At 36.4% G+C, this 22,605-nt stretch overlaps 1 protein-coding gene across 1 annotated transcript in view; it reads left to right on the top strand.

The window, feature by feature from the left end:
* itpr2 (inositol 1,4,5-trisphosphate receptor, type 2) overlaps positions 1–19,285 on the top strand; it is a 90,869-nt gene extending 71,584 nt beyond the window's left edge. Inside the window, exons 52-57 of the mRNA XM_079446689.1 lie at positions 16–90; positions 3,730–3,860; positions 4,217–4,382; positions 5,296–5,456; positions 13,674–13,835; positions 18,497–19,285. Of these exons, the coding sequence (XP_079302815.1) occupies positions 16–90; positions 3,730–3,860; positions 4,217–4,382; positions 5,296–5,456; positions 13,674–13,835; positions 18,497–18,580 (779 nt within the window). The 3' untranslated portion in view covers positions 18,581–19,285. The remainder of the gene's footprint in view (positions 1–15; positions 91–3,729; positions 3,861–4,216; positions 4,383–5,295; positions 5,457–13,673; positions 13,836–18,496) is intronic.
* Positions 19,286–22,605: the final 3,320 nt, after the last annotated feature.

The following is a 22,605-nucleotide window of genomic DNA, read 5'->3' as shown; positions in this document are numbered from 1 at the left end:
TGGTTTGTCTCTTAGAGAAGACGAATGTGAAGGAGTCTATGAGATGCCTGAATGAGCCCTGTTCTAACTCCCCTTTTAGTTCTCACCACGGTAAGTCACAGTTTTTAGAGTGGCCCTAAACAATTTCTGGACACTTAGGCCACACATAAAATGTATGTCCTTGAAATAGACAATAAAAATGAAATATAGCAAACTTTTCAAGCAAAACATGTCACGAAAAGAATCTTATAAAAGCTTTTTAATTAAATTTACAATAATGATTAAAATTAAACTTTATTTGGACACCCAATGGTTTTCAACTTTCTGAGGAGAATTTTATTTATTTTATTGTATTGTTATTTTTTTTTTACACAGTTGCCACTTGGTTTAATATATTTTTGCTTAATGTTTTGGTGATTTAGGTGTTACTTAAGTGATACAATTTAGGGCCACAGTTTACCATGTAGATCCATAAACCAAATCATGAAATGTTTTGAGAAACATGATGTCTGCAGTGTGATTTCCATACAGATGTGCTTGTTTATCATTAGGCTGTAAAATCTTGTACTTTAACTGGTTAGGGTTAGGGTTAATCAATTAAAACCATGTTTTAATTGATTTAAGTGTCATATTGTGAAGGACATCAAGGATAATTCAGTATTTACTGTGTAGCACTGCAGTTTCTCTTTTGATTTCACCTCTGTCTCACCCACAGCTTCAGCTCACCCATGTTCTTGCATAATCTGCAATAGTGGTGGCATGTCGTGTGATTTGCGTGTGCATGTGTGTTTATGGTTTTTCTAAGTGTTTGTTTGTAAAGGGCTGGACCTGAGTATTTGTTATAGAGGTTAAAGTGCTGAGATGACCCGTGAGAGCGTGTATGTGTGTTGAGGAGATGACTCATGTGCTTCTATGTTCTGCTTTGCCCTGTCTTTAAATATCACCTGTTCTTCTAGATATCAACACGTGCGCTCTTTCTCTCTCACACTCTTACCCTCTTTCTTTCTTTTGACCTCTGCAGTCTCTCTCTATGTCCTTCACTTATTCCTTTCTTACCTTTCCAAGCTTATTCCTTTGATCTCCCTGTCTTTCTTGCTTTGTGTCTTTTCTTAGTCTCTGTTTTTTCTTTATATGTATTATAGTGTATATAAACCTTATACTTTTAAACTATATATATATATATATATATATATATATTAGTATCTCACAGATGTGAGTACACCCCTCACATTTTTGTAAATATTTTATATTGAAGAAATACTGAAGAAATGACACTTTGCTACAATGTAAAGTAGTGAGTGTACAGCTTGTATAACAGTGTAAATTTGCTGTCCTCTCAAAATAACTCAACACACAACCATTAATGTCTAAACCACTGGCCACAAAAGTGAGTACACCTCTTAGTGAAAATGTCCAAATTGAGCCCAAAGTGTCAATATGTTGTGTTAGCCCTCTTGGGCATGGAGTTCACCAGAGCTTCACAGGTTGCCACTGGAGTCCTCTTCCACTCCATGACGACATCACGGAGCTGGTGGATGTTAGAGACCTTGTGCTCCTCCACCTTCCATTTGAGGATGCCCCACAGATGCTCAATAGGGTTTAGGTCTGGAGACCTGCTTGGCCAGTCCATCACCTTTACCCTCAGCTTCTTTAGCAAGGCAGTGGTCGTCTTGGAGGTGTGTTTGGGGTCGTTATCATGTTGGAATACTGCTGTTGGAAACTTTTTCCTTCGTCAAAGCAGAGACCAGGAGACTTTGGGATAAGTTACTCTTTATTGAGAACTCGCTGTAGTCGCTGTAGTCATCCAAGTCTGACTCAAACAGTATACATTGTAGTTTATATACATTTCGAGGGGGAGGGATACAGAGGTGGAGACAATCTAAACAAAGCATGCAAATACAGTACAGGAATCGGCCCATTACCAGAATTTCCCTAGCCCTGACATCATCAGCATAACAGTATGATTCAAATGCATAGGTGCTAATCCAATCAGCCTGACAGTATCACCCAAATGGTCAGGAAGTGCCTAAAGACAAAAGGTTAATGTCTCAGACACCTGGGCTGCCTGACTTCATCTTAGAATGTCATCATCTTTACCTCAAAATGTAAAACACACTGTTTCAGTTTATATATAGTTATATAAATAGTTATACTATTACATTGGAACCTAGATTTATCATTTTATAAATTTGTAATCCAACACTGCCCTGCGGCCCAGTCTCTGCTTCAGTATGTCACAGTACGTGTTGGCATTCATGGTTCCCTCAGTGAACTGTAGCTCCCCAGTGCCGGCAGCACTCATGCAGCCCCCGACCATGACACTCCCACCACCATGGTCGACCATGGCGAGGCCTGTTCTGAGTGGAACCTGTCCTGTTAAACCGCTGTATGGTCTTTGCCACGGTGCTGCAGCTCAGTTTCAGGGTCTTGGCAATCTTCTTATAGCCATCTTTATGTAGAGCAACAATTATTTTTTTCAGATCCTCAGAGAGTTCTTTGCCATGAGGTGCCAAGTTGAACTTCCAGTGACCAGTATGAGATAGTTTAGACTAGAGCGATAACACCAAATTTAATTTGTGTTAAATTTAACATACCTGCTCCCCATTCACACCTGAGACCTTGTAACACTGAGTCACATGACACCAGGGAGAGAAAATGGCTAATTGGGTCCAATTTGGACATTTTCACTTAGGGGTGTACTCACTTTTGTGGCCAGTGGTTTAGACATTAATGGCTGTGTGTTGAGTTATTTTGAGGGGACAGCAAATTTACACTGTTATACAAGCTGTACACACACTCCTTTACTTCTGTGAGATACTGTATATACTGTATATGTGTGTGTGTATGTGTGTGTATATATATATATATATATATGCACGCACGCACACACACAACTTGCAAATACAGTGGAGTCCACTAGTGAAAATCTCTAATTTGGATTTAATAGAAATAGAGGGATGGAATGATTGATGAATTGATCGATTGACTCAAACAAATGTATCAAATCTTAATGTATGTTTAAATATGAATAAAATATAAATTATATATGTATAGTGTTAGATCTGAATAGATTATTGTGAATATGTATTTATAAATTTAGAGACAAATCTAAAATGCGTAAATATTTACAAAATAAATGTATAAGTAAAAATTCTTAATATATAATGACTAGATAATTATACATCTAAATATATTGAACATGTTTAAATATACTGAATATATAGTTATAGTTCTGAATAGACTATAAATAGACTAAATATGTAAATAATTGTAAAATTGTTAATTATATATAGTAAAAATCATAATTATGTAGTTCATTATAAATTAAATACATATTTAAATAAATACTAAAAATCCTGTGTGCGTGTGCATGTTTATGTGGTTTGAGGACACAAATTTGTATAATGACATGGGTATGACAGAGGTATTACAATATGAAGGTGGTTTATGAGGACACTGCCTATGTCCCCGTAATTCAAAAGGCTTAAAAAACATACTAAATGGTGTTTTTTTGAAAATCTAAAAATGCACAAAGTCTCCTGTGAGGGCTAAGTTTAGGTGTAGGGTTGGTGTAGGGCAATAGCACACACAGTTTGTTCAGTATAAAAACCATTACGCCTATGGAGAGTCCCCATAAACCACAAAAACCAACGTTTGTGTGTGTGTGTGTGTGTGTATAATAGATAGTCACAAATATTTGAAACTGTTATTTTATCAGTGCCTGTATATTTTTTTGTATGTTCATCCCAGTGGAAGAGGAGAACGAAGATGGTAGAGAGCGTGTGTGTGACACCCTGCTGATGTGCATCATTACGGTTCTGAACCATGGGCTGAGGAACGGAGGAGGAATCGCAGATGTTCTGCGCAAGCTCTCCAAAGAGGTGAAGTGAACGGAATATCATCAACGCAGCACACTCAGACATGAGATACACCAATAAATCCTTTCCAGCGTCACTAATACTGTCAGTATAATCCATGTTTAAAACTGTGGAATCTGCAGGCATCTGTACATCATGCTTTTACAGAACTGCTGAATTCGGTAATACTCTCTCTGAGCATCTGTCGTTACGCTTTGAAGCGTTGCAAAATCAGTCACGCCAGCTTCAAAGTCTATTTTAGGGATGATTGAAAACTGCGGATCAATAATAGATGATAACTGTATTTTTTTTTGTAATTTATGTATATATGCATGTATGTATATATCTTAATTCATAACTCCCTTACTGTTGTTCCTCAGGAGCCCATGTTCCCGGCACGTGTCGTGTTTGACCTCTTGTTCTTCTTCATTGTCATCATCATTGTGTTGAACCTCATCTTTGGTGTGATCATTGACACTTTTGCTGACCTGAGGAGTGAGAAACAGAGAAAGGAAGAAATTCTGAAGACCACCTGCTTCATTTGTGGTATGTCTTGTTTTAAGAGAACATATTTTGAGAAACAGGATTAGTTAACAGAGGTTAGCCGATCATAACAGTGGTCCTTGCTGTGAAACACAAATATATTTATCAGAATGTCTAAGCTGCTCTTTTCTGCATAAATCAAAATGAGTAGTAGGTTCGTGATCGTTGAAATCATCAAAAGATAATTTTTTTTTCAGTGAATCTTTCCACTGAATCAGTAAATCTTTTAATCCTAAATTGGTATGATTCTTTAGGAAATTGGTATGAATCAAAGTATTTAAAAAAAAATCATTAGCCTGTTATTACAAATGACTGTAATATCAATTTGAAAAGTTAAATTGGTCAAACATTTTGGGAATTACTTTTCATCATCTTACACTTATGATGAAGTGTAAGATTTCAGTCTATTCCACATGCAAAAGTTATTTTAAAGTTACAGAAGCAAAAACTCGTATTCATAAGGGAGAAAGTGTGGGCAGAAAGTTGTCCAATAAAACTAAATTGTTTTTTTTAATGCAAGAAAAAAAATTGTACAAAAGTGTAGAATATAGCCCTTTTAAAACAGCTCTTTTCAACATCTGCACAGCGGGAAACATCTTAGAATGGCTTGGAACTAGCCAGTGTGGGGCTCTAAGCAGATGTCATGCCCTGTCACATTCTGTTACTCTGACTGCCTTTGAATTTGTGTATGAGGACTGTGACAGGGCTTTTTATTTGAAGGATTCAACTATGATCATGGTGACATTTACTCCACTAAGGAGGACATAAAGTCTATGTTAGAGTATAACTGATGAGGGAGAAAGTTTTCTAGTGAATACAAACAGTGGAATACCATGAATAAAACGATTGATTTTGATAGACAGAGTTGGCTCTTTCTTTGAAGAACCTTTAATTTTTATTATCTGCTTATCTTTAGGCCTTGAGAGAGACAAGTTTGATAACAAGACCGTGTCGTTTGAGGAGCACATCAAGTCAGAGCACAACATGTGGCACTATTTGTACTTCCTGGTCTTGGTGAAGGTAAAGGACCCCACCGAATACACGGGCCCCGAGAGCTACGTAGCCCAAATGATTAAGGTTAGTTCATCGCCACATTTGGTGCCATGATACATTGACCCCTAAAATGTATTTGGACACGTTCTGATTATTATGTTCATAGTTAATTTGATGTGTATTTACTATGATGGTGTGAGCCTGTTTTCACACATCAACTATTACTTACCACACCAGTTGGTTAAACGTAAATAGGGGAGTAAATACGTAAATGTGAGAAAAAATGCTAAAAAATAAAAAAGATAATCTGGACTTTTTATCTTTTTCTTTTTTTTCTCTCAGAATTCTTTTTTCGTACAATTCTACGATTTGTGTGAGAAATTTAGAACCGCAAATCTGAGATAAATTTGCAATTTGGAGAAGTCCTAATTAGGAAAAACTGCAATTTGATTGCGAGAATAGTCAAAAATTGTGAGATTTTATTTTGGAATGTAAATTCAGCTTAAACTCTCAATTGTTGTGAGATGTAGTCAGAAAGTCAGATTTGTGAGACGTAAACTCAAAGTTTGTAACTTTTCATTGTGATTTTATACATTTGTAGTTTTGAAACAAAATCAGAATTGTGAGATAAAAAGCTGCAATTGCCTTTTATATTTTTTATTCTGTAGTGGAAAAAAAATCTTTCATATAGTACATAGATGCAAAAAATATTTAGTTATAAGAAAAGCATAATTTTAATTAAATAATTTTCTTATATGCAGTGAAATTCAGACGTTTCAAATGTCCAAATACTTTTTTGCTAATCAGCTGACGACTTTTCAGGAATGTTGTTTGTTGTGTCTCAGTCAGTTATGTCCGTGCCAATTTGTCTGACATTTTACTGTCTTGTTTTACTCAAATTATAATTCATGAGTAATTAATTAACAAGGTGTCAACTATATGTCAGTAATTCATGAATAATATGTATATAAATATTAAAACATTTAATGGTACAATGAATATAATATAGCTGCATTCTTGTTTGCATTGCCATTTTTGACATTGTTAGCAGTGGCAAACCAAGGACTTGCTGGGAAAGTGTGTGTGTGTGTGTATTTATATCTCTGTCGCTGACTCTGAGCATACTGTCTTCAGTGGGCACCGGCAAAAAGAGACGGTGAACTTCCTTAAAATAAGAGAAATACTCCCTTGATGGAGTTCCTAAAGTTTCTGTGTTTGTGTGTGCGCGCACACACTCATTTGTTTGTTTATATATGTGTGTGACCTTCTGTTTTCTGCTGGTATCTCACAGAGCATACTGAAAGTAGTGTAGTAATTAGAACCCTTGTTAAGAGTGCTTCCTCTCTATGATAATGGGCCAAGTGGGGCTAATGTTCTATATCTAAAATTAATGTCACGTGACCCTTCAGAAATCATTCTAATTTGTTGATTTGGTGCTCAAGAAACATTATTATCAATGTTGAAAACAGTTGTACTGCTTAATATTGTAATAAAAACCATGATGCATATTTTTTTCAGGATTTTCAGGATTTTTTCAATCTAAAAATCTTTATAACGTTATACATGTCTTTACTGTCACTTTTGTTCAGTTTATAGCATCCTTGCTGAATAAAAATATAAATGTAAAATAAGAAAACAAAACTCTAAGTGCACTGTTAGTGGTAGATGCTGATAAGCTGAAAAGGGCCAAAGGTTGCCCATTTTATCAGCCTGGCAAATTAAACGGCATGTTAGTAGACAGGTGTTTGTATTCTGTGGAAATCTGCAGAGCTTTCTGCAGGATTCTGCAGGCCCAGATTCCATGAAGCTCTACTGACAACACATAGAGTTCTATTAGTATTATATTAACTAATTACTGTGAGTTGCTGCAAACACAAGGGCCCTCATTAAGCGGAGATGGGAGAGATGAGGCATGGGCGACGCATAAATAACACTTAATAACACCGCTTTTGTTCGGTCTCATATAAGGATCTTCAGCTTTAGTAGTATAGCAGGCAGCAGGAAACAGTAACTGAATGCAAAATACTACAGTCTGGCTTTTAAATGAAGTGTGTTTGTGTGTGTGTGTGTGCGTGTGTGTGTGTGTTTGTTTGTAGACTCCAGTCACGTGAAAACACAACTAATGCAAATCTCTGCAAACCAGCTCACCCTAGCTTCTCTGCTCATATTCAAAGAGAAGAGTGCAGCACAGAGTTTCAACTGCAAGTTTACATTAAAGCAGGTGTGTGTGTGTGTGATTATCACTCACAGGCTGCTGGGAAGAGAGTGTGAGCAGGTACTGCAGCAGTCACAGCATTATGTAACCCATCTCAAGTGGCCTGCTATTAGCTCAGCCTATCCTCACACGTGCTTTCCTGTCCCACACACACACACCTGCTACGCCGCTCATTATCACACAGTGAGTCAGGCATCTCCTTGGCAACACCATCGTCATGCACTGTCGGCAGGAACAAGAATAAAAAAAACTCCTCCAGCCTCTAGACTTGCGATCAATGCGAGTTCAAAGGTCACACATTCACTGTTGGATCCGCTTCTCCCAGCTGGGCGTCTCAGGATGTGTGTATGTGAACGAATGACTGCAAGAGTGCGTGTGCAGCGACCAGCCATGCTAATCAAACTGATTATTGCAATCATGCTGCTATTTCCAGAGCCGGTTTGATGGCAGCACTCTTCCATTATAAAACAGCATCTTTATGGTGATGAGAGCCGAGGACACGTGATCGAACGATTATGCTGTCTGTCAGATGGGAAAAGAAGTTTAATGGCACTTTAATGACAGCTCAAACACCTTTCCCACACACTAGTCTGCAGCAGCGTTAATGTGCTGAAGCGTATATGTGTGTGAGGTGTTCGCTGCTACGTTATAAGGTGCTATTTGTGATTAGTGTAATTTCTTTGACGTTAAAATATTTTTGTCTATCTTAGTTGCAGGCTAATTTGGCTGTTTGCATACACTACTGTTCAAATGTTGGGGGTTGGTGAGATTTTCTAAATGTCTTTGAAAGAAGTCTCTTATGCTCACCAAGGCTGCATTTATTTGATAAAAAATACTGTAAAAATTGTAATATTGTGAAAAATTGCACATACTGCTACATGACACACTGCATGAAAGGTAATATTCGAAAAGGCATAATAGGGGCTCTTTAACCTTTGTTAATGTTAGTTGCTCATTTTAATGTTAGTTCACAGGGCATTAACTAATGTGAACAGATACAAATTATGATCTTAAAAATGTACTAATTAGTGCTGTCAAACGATTAATCGCGATTAATCGCATCCAGACATTTTTCTTGTTTACAAATATGTATACTGCGTTTATTTGTGTGTGCATATGTGTATATATATATGTATATGTATATATATGTATATATATATGTATGTGTATATATATGTATATGTGTGTGTATATATATATATATATATATATATATATATATATATATATATATATATATATATACACAGTATATATTTTGAATATATTTGCATATACATTTATAGATTTATATAATTATATTTTATATTCTATATAAATATTTAATATATAGACATACCATATTTTTCTTAAATATATTCATACATACAGTATTTATATATACATAATTAATATACACAGTACACTCATATATTATGTAAACAAAAACTTTTATTTTGGATGCGATTAATCGTTTGATAGCACTAGTATTAATAAATGTTGAGACTGACATTAAGTAAAATTAATAAATGTAGTAGAAGTATTGTTCATTGTTAGTTTAACTAAAGTAAAATGTTACCAGAAATCTTTCTCACCCCAAACTTTTCAACAGTAGTACATATTCAATATATGAGCCTGTTAATATTTGTCTTGCCTTGAGCTTATGTGGCAACAGGAAAAACCCTTATCACTGAATGTTCAGTGTTTATTAGTCATGTATAATTTTATGATAAGTTATGATCAGTTGACCCTGACTAAACTCGCTCAGTGGTGTCCAGGTTTCATGTCCTCAGTTTGGCTTTATATTTTTATTTTCCCTGCTGGCTGGTCATAACAGTGGCGTATTCTTGTTTTGTTTGTTTAGCCCTCTTTGTATCCTTAGTGAAAAATGGGGTGGTTCATAAGACTCAGCCCCCCACAATCTAGTCTCTGTTCATCCGTCCTCACTTCACCTATGTTTTCCCTGTTTTTCATAGATTCATAATGCACCATTCCCTGTAACCAATTAGCAGAAATTTATTCCTAATTCTAATTTTCCCTTTCTTCCTATTTAAGATCCCATTGAAACCTTCAGCAAAACCGGACTGCTCTTTTCCAGTGAAATAGTCGCTGTGCCACAATTTGATGTGAAAGTGTGCTTGACTTTGTTCATGCGTCTGTTTCTTAGAAGAGCAGCGTGTTTATCTAGTGTGTTTTTCTTGGAAAGCCTCATTCCCTATTGTATAGCAGAGAAAAGCACTGTGTTCGAATCAGAAGATGCGCGTGCCTGGGTGTGTCACCTCGTGAGCGTGAGTTTCATGATTGTGTAAGAGAAGGCAGTCTTTTCCCACCTCTAAACATATCCTGGAACTCTCTGTGCACCTTGCAGCGCTCCTGTCAGGCTGACTGTGAAAAGCACCTTACATAACTGCTGTGATGAGACACTGCTCTGTTACCCCCTCCTTATCTCACACACCCCAGACTAGATAAACTCATATACACTAATCACACACGCTCACACACAGCAAATTGTAGAATGCAAACAAATATTTTGTACGTGAGCTACTGTGTGGGCATACACTTTACAAACAGAATGACTCACTGTTATTATCTAAAACACACAAAAAAAACTGACTGCGGTTCATTTGCATGACTACTTCCTGTTTCTAGCGCCATCTTTGCATCCAGGGGTTTAAAGTGTCCAGATTTACCTCTATATGCTTTAGTTTTTGAAGGAAAAGCTTGAGGGAGTTTCAGAACACTGGCTCATGTTCATGAGCTTGCTTTTGCAAGTAGATATGGGTCATGATGATCAACTTTGTTGTCCATGCCCTAGTCTAGTCAAGCGGTAATTCGCAGCACAAAGCCATTTAATGTAGTAATGTAATTTTAATGTAGTCTCATTTTCTTTTACTTTGTGATGTCAAATATCCTGTCCATGTTGACATCTGTCTAATTTGGATAGATTCAGCTTTTCAATCAAAGGAATGAATTGGAGTTAAAATAAAACTGTTATATTAAATTGGAATAATATTTGACAATGTTGCTTTTTTACTGTTTTTTTTTTATTATTTTTTTATTAAATGCATCCTTGATGAGCATGAGAGACTTCTTTCAAAAACATAATCTTTTTACACCCTAAGCTTCAACAGCAATGTAAACTTTCTGTGAAGCTTCTATCCACAACCTGATCAAAACAGATTTGTAACCCATTTTTGAGGCCTACCAATTCTTGGTGGCAACATGCTGTGCTTTAGTGTGCTACAGTCTTTGAGGCCTTTAACGGCAACTGTTATGCACCAAAACTCTTCTGCTTCATTTGCACTGTAGAGTGAGAGACTGTCAACAGGGTAAAACATCCTCCAGTAGGTAGTGTCGTTAAATCCTAGAGCCATTACACTTTTGTAACTCATTCATCACATTCAGAAATGATTTTGAAGACAATTACCCTTCTACTTCAAATCACCTGCTGTGAGCGGTGTTCCTGTTATTATAATCTGCGAGTTTTTTGTGAGAACTGTTATGGTTTTGTAGTTTTTTAGCGTAATAATTTGTTGAATATGTCTGTTAAGAGCTGCACTTAACCCATTATTCCATATATCACGAAAAAATTTCACTTTTTCAGCATTATTGGTTCTGAAAAAAAAAAAATTCTATTAATTTTTTTTATTTTTTAAAGCTGAATATTCAGGAGTCATTACTCCAGTCTTTATTAGCTGGGTTTCCATTATAGATCTGTGCAAAACTTTAGCGATATTCTATAAATGTTGATTTAAAAACCTATAATTTCCATTTAACCAATGTTAAGTGACTAAAAGTAATTTTTTCCTCTGGTGATAAGTCGTGGTGATGGATGTTCGTAGGTTTATGTATATTGCAGCCACCGCACTAGCTATTATTTTTAATTAAGGGAGACGTAGGCGTGTATCTATAGTGAAGCAAAGCGGAGGGCCGTTTCTGGGACGCTTCTGAAACATGCCGCAGCGCAGCTGGTATTAACACAAGCATTGACTAGAGTGGCCGGTAGCTGTATCAAAGCCATAACGCAGTGTAAATAAGGGGTTATCCAAACATTAATGGCAAGGAAAGTGCTTTATACTTGAGAGCAGCCACGTATGAGGTGTTTCTTGGAGGTTATAGTACATTTAAATAATGATCAAGTGAATTTTACATACGGCAGGTGACCTGTAAACGGTTCTAGACTACAGTAACTGGGAGGCCAGACAGGGGCCAATTGTGCTTTTAGGGGGCACAATTTTAAAATTCAGCTTAACCTACTTTAAGTATTATTCACTGTCATTTTTCACCATGTCATGTATCACTGCAATCTCTAGAAGTAAACTATAACAATTTCAACTAAAATTAATGTTTCATCATGTTTCATTTATTTGACAAATTATTTTGTATTGTAGTATCAGGGGCATCATGCACTCATTATTTTTGAGGGGGCACGAGTGAAGGGGGGAGGCTCTCATGCTTGTCATGTGACACACAGCAGCCAAAATACCACAAAAAAAAACCATCACAGAAAATTTTAATGGTTTCCATTACAAAAACCATTACAAACATTACAAACCATCAACTTTTAACCATTAAAAATGTTTTTTGTAGTGTGTTTTGGGACATATTCCATTAGGATTTATTGGTTTTAACAAGCCACCAATAGAAGGCAACCAATTACCAGTAGAGACCAACAGGGTCCATTGCAGTTTCCAGTAAAACCAATACAAGTCCCATTATAACAAGTAAAACTGTTACTAATTTTGTAATTGTGTCTTCTTTTTTCTATATATCCCCAAAATATATCATGAAATATCTCGATTCTCAAATGTGTTTAAGTAAATGCATTCTGCACCTTTATAGACTGTTAGTTGATCTATAATAGGTGATGGGCAAAGAAGCCTAATACTAATCTATTAGTCTCAGCCTCAGACGCCACACCCACGGAACATTGGCTAAGCGTTTGATACATATGGCACACAAAAGTGGAAACACTTCAGGAGTTTTGAAGTCGTCGTCGGAATGGTTGAATTATACAGTATTTCCGGGAGACATGTGTGTTGCGTTTTAACGTTCTGCCTGGAAACAAAAATGCTGTGATGCCAAACCGCCTTACGAAAGAAGAAAGTCGTGTTTACAACTGTGACGACAAAAGCTTATCAGGATCAAATAAACGCTGGATTTTCAAAAGTATGTGAAATATTTAAAGTTTGCGGCATAGTATCTTTAAAATACGTCCGAGAGTTTTACACACCGGTCTGTTATTGTGGCGACATTTCCACGTGCCAAAACGTGATGCTGAATGAAACGAACTGTGATTGGTTGTTTGACATGTCGGTCAAATGGCCTCTTGGGTGGGCCTTGGCCAATGAAAGCTACCATAGATTACAGACCTTCAGCCATCAGTTTGAAGGTCTGGCTACGCGAATATTTTTAAAACAGGCACTTTTATATTTCATTTTGAAACTCTTCTGCCATCGTCTTGTCTGTCTCACCTCACTTTTCTTGTCAGTCAGCTCGACTCACTCTCCTCACGTGATAAATGAAATCTGATCTGTGATGCGTGACTCGTTTGTTCTGCGTGCTGCATTGAGGGAGGGAGGGAAGTGGTGTGTGGCCAAGTATGGTGACCTATACTCGGAATTTGTGCTCTGCATTTAACCCATCCAAGTGTACACACAGTAGTGAACATACACCCGGAGCAGTGGGCAGCCAATGCTGCGACGCCCGGGGAGCAGTTGGGGGTTCGGTGCCTTGCTCAAGGGTCTCACCTCAGTCGTGGTATTGAGGGTGGAGAGAGTGTTGGTTATTCACTCCCCCCACCTACAAACCCTGCCGGACCTGAGACTCGAACCCACGACCTTGGGGTTACAAGTGCAACTCTCTATCCATTAGTCAGTTTTAATTGTAGTGTCTGTTCTCTAACTGAACTAAATTAATTTTATTACTATTAAAAAAATCAAAATGACTGTGAGAGACGGTGCTGCAGTGGGCAAGTGACATAACCGGTGTTGCGGCTTAATCACCGCCAACACCGTCTATCGCAGCAAGCCTAATAGATGCTATTTCATTTATAAGATGTTTGGGAAGTTTTCCAAGTAACGTTCACATCTCCCTCTTTCTTTCAGGAGAAGAATCTGGACTGGTTTCCACGGATGAGGGCCATGTCTTTGGTAAGCTCTGAGGGAGAGAGCGAACAGAGCGAGATCCGATCGCTGCAGGAGAGGCTGGACACCACCGTTGGTCTCGTGGTTCAGCTGTCTTCCCAGCTGTCTGAGCTTAAAGAACAGGTAACATACAGCACACCGTCTAATGGAACAGCCCGGTTTCACAGAGCAAAGCAGTGTTTTGCCTCACGGGGCCTCTGAGGCCCTGCTGTGGAAGTGCGTCAGAGCAGGGGTGGGGCGGTGCCCCGGGGCCATATGGATGTTCCGGCTGTGCTCCGCTGTGTCGGATCACTGCCATCACCTGCCTGGCCCACATGTGATTCCACACAAACAGTTTAACCGATTCACATGACACAGGGAGAGGGAGAGCTTTGGGTTCTAATGGGATGGCGTTGGAAAGAAATTGCTGCCCCATGGCTCTTTTTTTTTATATATAAAAGTTTCTCACTAAGGTCTGCATGTTTGTTTGACCTTAGACTTCAGATTTGAACTGTACTCGCACATAAACACACAGAAACTGCACAGTCATTGGGAATCAGCACTGATCCAAACCAGTGAGCCTGAAACAGTGGAACCAGAACTGTTAACCACGCTGTGGTGCCGCTCACATCCTCCAGCGGTCATTCTGATTTCTGGTGGTCACGAGGAGCGGGCTTACTGTAATTCTCCTGGCAGCGCTGGATGTTAAATAACTCATTAAAGTGATTTCTTCTCCGACAGCCAGGCCTAATTAAACAGATCTCGAGCCAGGCTGAGATCCAGCTCAGATGCGGTAGGCGAAATCCGAACTTGTCATGTGTTCAGACAAACAGGCTCTCTCTGATTCAGTGTAGCACAGTGTGTTCCACCTCCATTTTCTTGCAAGGGCTGTTTACTTGCAAGTTCTCTCTCTTTGTCTGGAACGGCCATGAGGTCAAAAAGATACATGTTGGTTCAAACCCAGTGTGTTTTGGAAAGTAAAAAAGTGACCCATGGAGTAAGAGATCGTTTTGATATTGGTGCAAATGACTATGTTGTATAGGAATAATTCAGGCAAAAATTAAAATTGTCATTGTCATGTTGTTCCAAACTTTTTTCATCTATGGAACATAAGATATTTTGAAGATTGTTGGTTACGAAACAGTTTGTCTATCCTTTTAAACAGACTTCACATTGGAAGTGTAGAAATGACACTCTAAAATGGTGATTATGGAAGCAACTTGATGAGTTTTGAAACAGAATAATTGTGTCTGTGCTGTCACATTAGTAAAATTTCACTGTGAAAAAAAGTCAATTTTCTATTGTCAGAGTAGCTCAGAAGTCACTTTCGAACCAAGCAGCTTTCTGTTGGTCAATACAGCAATTTCTTGAAAATAACTTGGAACATTAATTAAATTTGCATGAGAAACTTTTTCAAACTGACTAGATATTGCCCACATAATTTCACTGCACAACCATAAATGTAAATGCATCTTCAGAAAGTACACTATTAGAAGATCTGTGTAATTTACAGTAAAATTGGCAGCTTTAGTTACTAGAATTTTACTGTAAAAAAAGTAGCATTTACAGATTGAATTAGTTAATTTACTGTTAAAATCCTAAATTTACAGTTAAAACATTTAAACTATAATGATAACCACCTTACAAACAGGTGGTGGAGAGAAAGCCACATGATTCAATCAATCTATTTTTTTACTCAGAAATTACATTAATGATAATTTTTTGATTCTCCTGGGAAAATATTAGAATTTTTTTTTAAATATCAAATTGGATGAGTGTGTATATAATTATCTTAATCATTTAATTATTTTTTAATTTTGGTTTGGAAAAATAATATTGTTAAATTATTGTATACAGCTCATTAAATTATTATTTTTAAGACAATTTTAAATCTTGTAAAATGTAAAATTATATGAAACATCATTAGATCTGTTAAACTTTTTCACTCATATAAAGGTAAATATGCCGTTAACCAATTAACAGTTCTGCCAGTTAGCAGCATTTTACATAGTGCTATTGTTTGTTTACCTTACTGATGTAGATCTATTAAATCTTACTATTTGTGTTAAAAGTCCTAGTTACTCAAATGTCCCTGGTTAATGTTACATGATTTGTTTGAGTGCTGTGCAAGCTGTCATCAGGGTTTGGATTGAGAATTTTCTGATCAACGGCCATCTTGTTTTGTGGAAGACCTCGGCTGATGAACAATAAAACTGGTGAGTATTTATACATATAAATTTGAGTTTAATGTTAAGGAACTTGATTATATGATATTAAAGTCAAAGTTAATGGATTAATGCACGTGTTTTGTCGAATATAAAGTGTCAATATATATTTTATGTCGTCATCTATGTCGCGTTTGGTAAATATATCCGCGTAGTATTAAGTGTTTGAATTACTGACACGTTAGACTAGAGTGATGAAGCACAGATGAATGGAGATTAAAGAACGGGACGTGCTTGGTTGATACTTTAAGACCCGGTTTCACAGACAGGGCTTAGACTAAACCAGGATTAGGCCCTTGTTATTAACATGCATTAGAAAAAACATTACTGGTGTGCATCTTCAGACAAAACAAAGGCACTGATATGTTTTAAGATCAGTCAGTGCAAGTTTCTTTCAGTTAAAACAGCTCAGATTTACACTTTAGTCTGGGACTAGGTTTAAGCCTTGTCTGTGAAACCTGGGGGTAAAAGTGCGCGGGAAGAAAACTGAGCTCGTGCGATGGATCTCTGCGCGCGTGCTGATGCCTGTCTTTTTATTCTTCAGATTCTTTCTTCTTAAAGTGACAGCAGCCTAAATAAACCTGCTGTGGAATATTATTAATGTTAATCAAACAAAAGATAAAGAGAAAATAACTCTAATAAATAACTGTCCTTTACTAAATAGCTGTTGTAGCTTGAAAAGACTCTAATTTATGGAGTATTCTTTAATGGAATATATATATGTATGTATATGTGTGTGTGTCATTTTAATGTTTTATTTATTTATCTATGCTTTTGTTTTCCTTCAGTCCAGTTAATAATTGCTATCCTTGTCTTTTTTTAGGAAAGAGACTTTTGTGACAACGTTGCACAGCAGTTTGGAGATGTTGTCACATCCCAAAAGTAAGTTCTTACAGTCTTTAAGGTATATATTTATGGTCAGTTTATGGTTTTATCTGCTGTTGTTCATGAGTTTAACTGAGTTGTTTTTATCTGCATCATCATATTACAGACCCGTGCCTGCTGGATTAATATGCATTTGAGGAGATACGAAAGGTGATTCCAAAGCAATACATATGAGGTTAGTTTCTTTAATATAATACAAAGTGCATGAGTGAAAATTATGCTAAAGATATTAATCATTAATGTGTTTTTTGTTGTTCTACAACTAATCACAGTTCTTTTTCTCTAAATCTCTTAAATCCTGGCAGGACAAATAGACAATTTGGAGAAGGTATGTGATGACTTTGCTTGGCAGAAAAGGATGTTTTAAAGGGATACTCTTCCCAAAAATCTAAATGATCTTATTTATTCATTCTTATACTGTCCCAGATGTATAACACTATCTAAAGATTTTTAGAAAAATAATCCATCTATGTGAGACCATATAATGCTAGAGGAAGAGACCTTTAAAGTGAATGCTTCAAAAGCGAGAGAGATGTTGTGAAGATGTCTTTTAGTAGATATTTATTCCTCCACTGGGCTCATATGAATTACTGTCACAATTGCTGTTTTTTTGTTTGTTTGTTTTTAAAGCATCAAATATGGACTCACAGAGATTATTTTTCTAAAAATTGTTGTATTTATCAGAATAAAGTAATATGCATGGAGGTTAGCATGAGGGTGAGAAATAAGATTTTTAATTTTATTTTTTAGAAGAACTACCTCATTAAATTAAATGGATTGTCAGCAAATTAAAAACAATAAATAAAACATTCTTTACACATACAGAATAACATGGAATCTCATTTTATATACTCTTCCCTCTTTTTTAGGAAACTGAGGTTACTCTTCAACACACTGCAGTTCTCCATGGCATTCCTGTCCTTCTTGGGTACAACACTTGTTGTTTTCACAACGTGTTTTCTCTTGATTCAGTTATTGAGTTTACTCGACGACACAAGTTGACATTGGAATACATGTCAGATGCGTTAGTATGAGCAAATGTTTTTGTTACTATGTAAGTTAAAGTATATCGAGTGTGCATTCTTTTTATTGTTTTTACGTGCTCAGGGAATATTGTTCTTCTCAAATGCTGTTTTGATTGCTTCTATTGTCCTCATTTGTAAGTCACTTTGGATAAAATTGTCTGTTAAATGACTAAATGTGCAACTCTTAACATTTAATTTGGGATTTTTTTCTGATTCAAGCATTGTTAATGAACAACTATTACAAATTAACATGTTGATTTACATTATTTTTCTGCATTTTGAAAAATAAATGTTTTGAAATGTGAATGGAGAGCTGTGTTTTTTTTAAACTAGGTATCGCTTTACAGTGTTCCTCAGATCACAGATTCAATGAAGTTAACTAAACTTAAATGGCTTAAGTAAATAGGACTTAAAATAAGTAAGAAATACTTTTAATATATTAGTAAATAAAACTTAAATTATACTTAATTCAATTAAGTTAGGATTACTTAATTGAATTAAGGCAACGTGTTTGCACAATGCAATTTAGTAAACTTAATTCATTACTTTTTACGGAGTACTTTTATATATTATTCTTTTTTTCTTTTTTGGAACTGATAGCCGTGTGGGATAATTTTATATATGCTGTAATTTGATGCAACTTTTTGTGTGTTTTTCTGCACATGTACAGATGACAGAGCAAAGGAAGAATAAACAGAGACTGGGCTTCCTGGCACCACCACAGATACACCATCAAGTGCCCACTGCACACTGAGGACTACTCATCATACCTCTCCAAACACACTCACACACACAGATGCTGATGTTCACACCATGAACAACACTACACTCATGGTGATATCACACTTTACATCATGACATTACAGTTATCCTGTTAGATCCTACAGATTGTCATTTTTGTAAGTGTTTTCCCATTTAGATCTTGAGACGGAGGACGTTTGGAAATATACAAAGTGTGTTTGTTTGGAAAATCATGAACCCTGTGCGTATGAGGGCTCACATCAGATGACTCGGACCGTCTTTGAAAGGGCTGTCTGAATGTTTTCTTTGTTTTTGTTTGTTTTTTTTAAAGCGTCAAGTATTAATTCCCTCACATTTTAATTGTCCTGTCCATAACTGGAGTATTGCTGTTTCAATGTGGACTTTAGTCTGTGCTGGAATAACTGGAGAGATAAAGTGCCTTCAAACAATTTAATAGTTTTTTATAATTCAATTTCACGATTACTTTAATGAAAGAAATAAGACTTGGAAATACTATCATCTCATAATCAGACAATCATGTGACTGTTGGAATCTGTTTGTGTCACCTTCTACAAAGACCTAAACGCTAGTCTTAACTCTTAAATGATGATCATTTTTATTTTGTATTTTATGTTGAAGGTGTGTCTAGTATATTTGTGCTTGCCTTATATAAAGTACAGAAAATAATAAAGAATTTATATTTGGTATTACAATGGTTACCGTGACTCTCTATTCTTTAAACCGTTTAGAAACTAAGGTTTAGAGAGTTAAACTATGTGAAACAATAGAAGCAATCCATTTTGGGATATTTAGGCATCTATGCAAGGATTGAGAATATCTGATCATTTTATAAATGATGAATATGCAATTGTGTCCGCACTGATTGCTGATACGAGGCACCTGTTATCAGATCTGTGTACAGAGTTCAGATTTACACACAAGCAGCGGATCTCAAATGCTATTTTAATGGTCATGTCAACTTGACACTGCACTAAAACAGTTTAGCACATAAAGTTAACAAAAAAGCACTTAAATCAGACATCCAGCATTATAATGTAATATTGATTGAAACTACTACAGAATTGTGACCCGATCCTTCAGAAATTATTCTAATATGCTGAGTTGGTGCTCAAGAAAATATGTTATCAATGTTGAAAACAGTTGTGCTACTTAACAATTTTGTAGAAACAAACGGCAATTATTTAAAATATAATTTTTCTAATATTATAATGATATCTCTGAGCCCATCCAACAGACCTATGACCTATTTATGAGTTGTGACCCACCAGTGGAAGACCACTGTTCAGGAGAGTAACCTGAACTTGAGTGTGTGACAGTATTTTTAGACTAGTTCCTTCTTTTATTTTTTAAAATGAATAGGCCTATATCAATGATTTTTCTTTAATTTGTAGCTTTCAATTGGCACAATTAAATCTACAATAGAAGATGATAAAATCATACCTTATTTTTCCTTGTAATATTATTAGAATATTTGTATTGTAATTCTACAACTATATTCTAAATGTATACGCTTATAAATCAAAGAGAGTTTAACTGAAATGTTTGAAGAAGTCAAGTCTAATGTGTATGATGTTGATAATTATTTCTATCAAATAAAATATCTGGAATAGTTCACCCAAAAATGAAAATGTACTCACCCTGAGGCCATCCAAGTTTTAGATACATTTCAAATTTAGCATGACATCACTTGCTCACCATCATTAAGGCATTTAAACTGATTCAGAGGAGATGACCAACACTTCACAAGATGTTAATTGATGGACTGAAGTCGTGTTTTTATCAGCTGTTGGGACTCTCATTCTGATGGCACACATTTACTGCAGAGGATCCATTGGTCGGCAAGTGATGTAATGCTAAATTTCTCCAAATCTATTCTGATTAAGAAACAAACTCATCTACATCTTGAATGGCGTGAGGGTGTCTAATTTTTTAGCAAATTTTATTTTGGGTGAACTGTTTCTTTAACCTATGGTACTCTGGTGTTTTTCGGGTACAGAATTCTGCCTAGTTACTTGAGAGTGCAAAGACTCATGTCTGCTCGTGCCTTCACTCTGGCACGAGTTAAAATTAGCCCCTGACGGCTCCATTATAGCCCACAGCTGTCACTAAGCAGGGGAAAGTCCAGCATGTCTGGAATGCTCCATCAGGCAGGAGAAGATAGTTAGTTGGATAACTGCCACTCTCCACTAACTGATCGCTCATCTGTCGGCAGGCACATCTTTCTAACATGAAACAGGAACAATTAAATAGAAAAAAATGTCATGGATATTGACCTTATGTAGCCCCGCCCCTTTTTAGCTCTGTGTTTGTTGTCTTCTGTCTTCCCTTTGTAGCCTAGTCTATTTCCACAGTGATCTCACGTATTTATGAATGAACCGCTCGTTTTAAAATCTTACTGGTCCACTGACATTTGTTAAGACATTTGCTTTAAACTTTACAGTGCTCAAGATAACTTAATACATAAATCCACTTTACCAGCTAAATTAGCCTACTCTTAGACAGCGATGCCATAGAATATACAGAGCTACGCACAAAGTTCACAGACAACATTCAAAAGATGGTGACGTGCTTGTTTCGCTGGGGAATATGGTCAATAGCAGTTATTCAATGATTTATCGTGTTATTTATTCTACATATAAATTCAGTTTTCCCTGAGCATGCATGTTCCTATTTGAACTGATTTTCGCGCATCCCTAGTTCGAGTCCTAGCCAGGGTTGCCAGGTTTTCGGGGTTTTCAAAACTAACCCCAATGGCGTTTCGAGGGAGGTCCCCCAGTAAGAATTGCATTGTGGGGGTATACACAGACTTGGTGGGGTTTCCCTGGTACAATTCGCATTTTAGGGGCTAAATATCACGTTATTGGGGTCGCTTAAACCAGCTGACATGAAAAACAACCGCGGCAACAGTGTTAAAGTAGCCCAATTCCACGGGAAAACTACAGACATGGCAACACTGGTCCCAGCTCACAGACCTTTTCCGATCCCAACCCACTTTCTACCTTCCACGTCGCTTCCTGTCATCGAGCTGCTCTGTCGCAAAAAATGTCAAAAATAAATCTTTAAAAAATATTTGAATGGGTTTTAATAAGATTTTATCCCTCCTTCACACGCACAGTCTTTCTCACAGTTCAGTCATGCAAGTGCAGTTATTAACGCAAGACAGAACAACATCCTGCATAAACACACTCATTAATCTAAAATATACCACCCTCCCTTCCTTCTTTTTGCATGTGATGGGTCTGCATGTGATTGTACGTGTTGTTGTCATGCTGGTTGGTCGGAGAGCAGATGAGATCTGTCACATGAACCCTTATCTGCACTCTTTCCTAAAAGCACTGCAAATCAAGGGGGATTTTTCATACGCTGTTCCTACGCTGAAGTTCTGCTGCAAAGACCGAGGAGATCTGCAAGAATATGGCTCTGTTATGGGAGTAGTTCTCCCAGAAATTTAGATTATGCCATTTATGTATCCTGATGTCATTCCAAACCCCTTTGACATTATTCCGTGGAATGCAAAAGATGTTTATCAAAATGTTCACGCTGCTCTTTTCCATACAGTGAAAGAAAATGGTGACCATATCTGTCAAGTTAAAAAAAAAAAAAATTTTTTTTCCTGTTTTGGGCTTCAGCCCATGGTCACTATTCACATTACAGATTCCCAAACTACCGTTAATTTTTTCTTTTTATTATTATATATTTTTTTTAAAGAAATTAATACTTTTATTCAGCAGGGATGCATTAAATTGATCAAAAGTGACGAAGATTTGATAATATTTAAAAATATTTCGATTTCAAATAAAAGCTGTTCTTCTGAACATTTTATTAATCAAAGAATTCTGAAAAAATATGCATAACACTGAATATAAGAAGACCAAATCAGCATATTATAATTATTTCTGAAGGATCAAGTGACACTGAAGACTGGAGTAATGATGCTGAAAATCCAGCTTTGCCTTTAGAGGAATAAATTAAATTTTAAAATATATAGAGAAGTGTTATTTTAAATTGTATTAATAT

This window comes from Barbus barbus (assembly GCF_936440315.1).
Source record: "Barbus barbus genome assembly, chromosome: 22".
NCBI lineage: Eukaryota > Metazoa > Chordata > Actinopteri > Cypriniformes > Cyprinidae > Barbus > Barbus barbus.
This window is presented reverse-complemented; position numbering and strand designations above follow the sequence as displayed.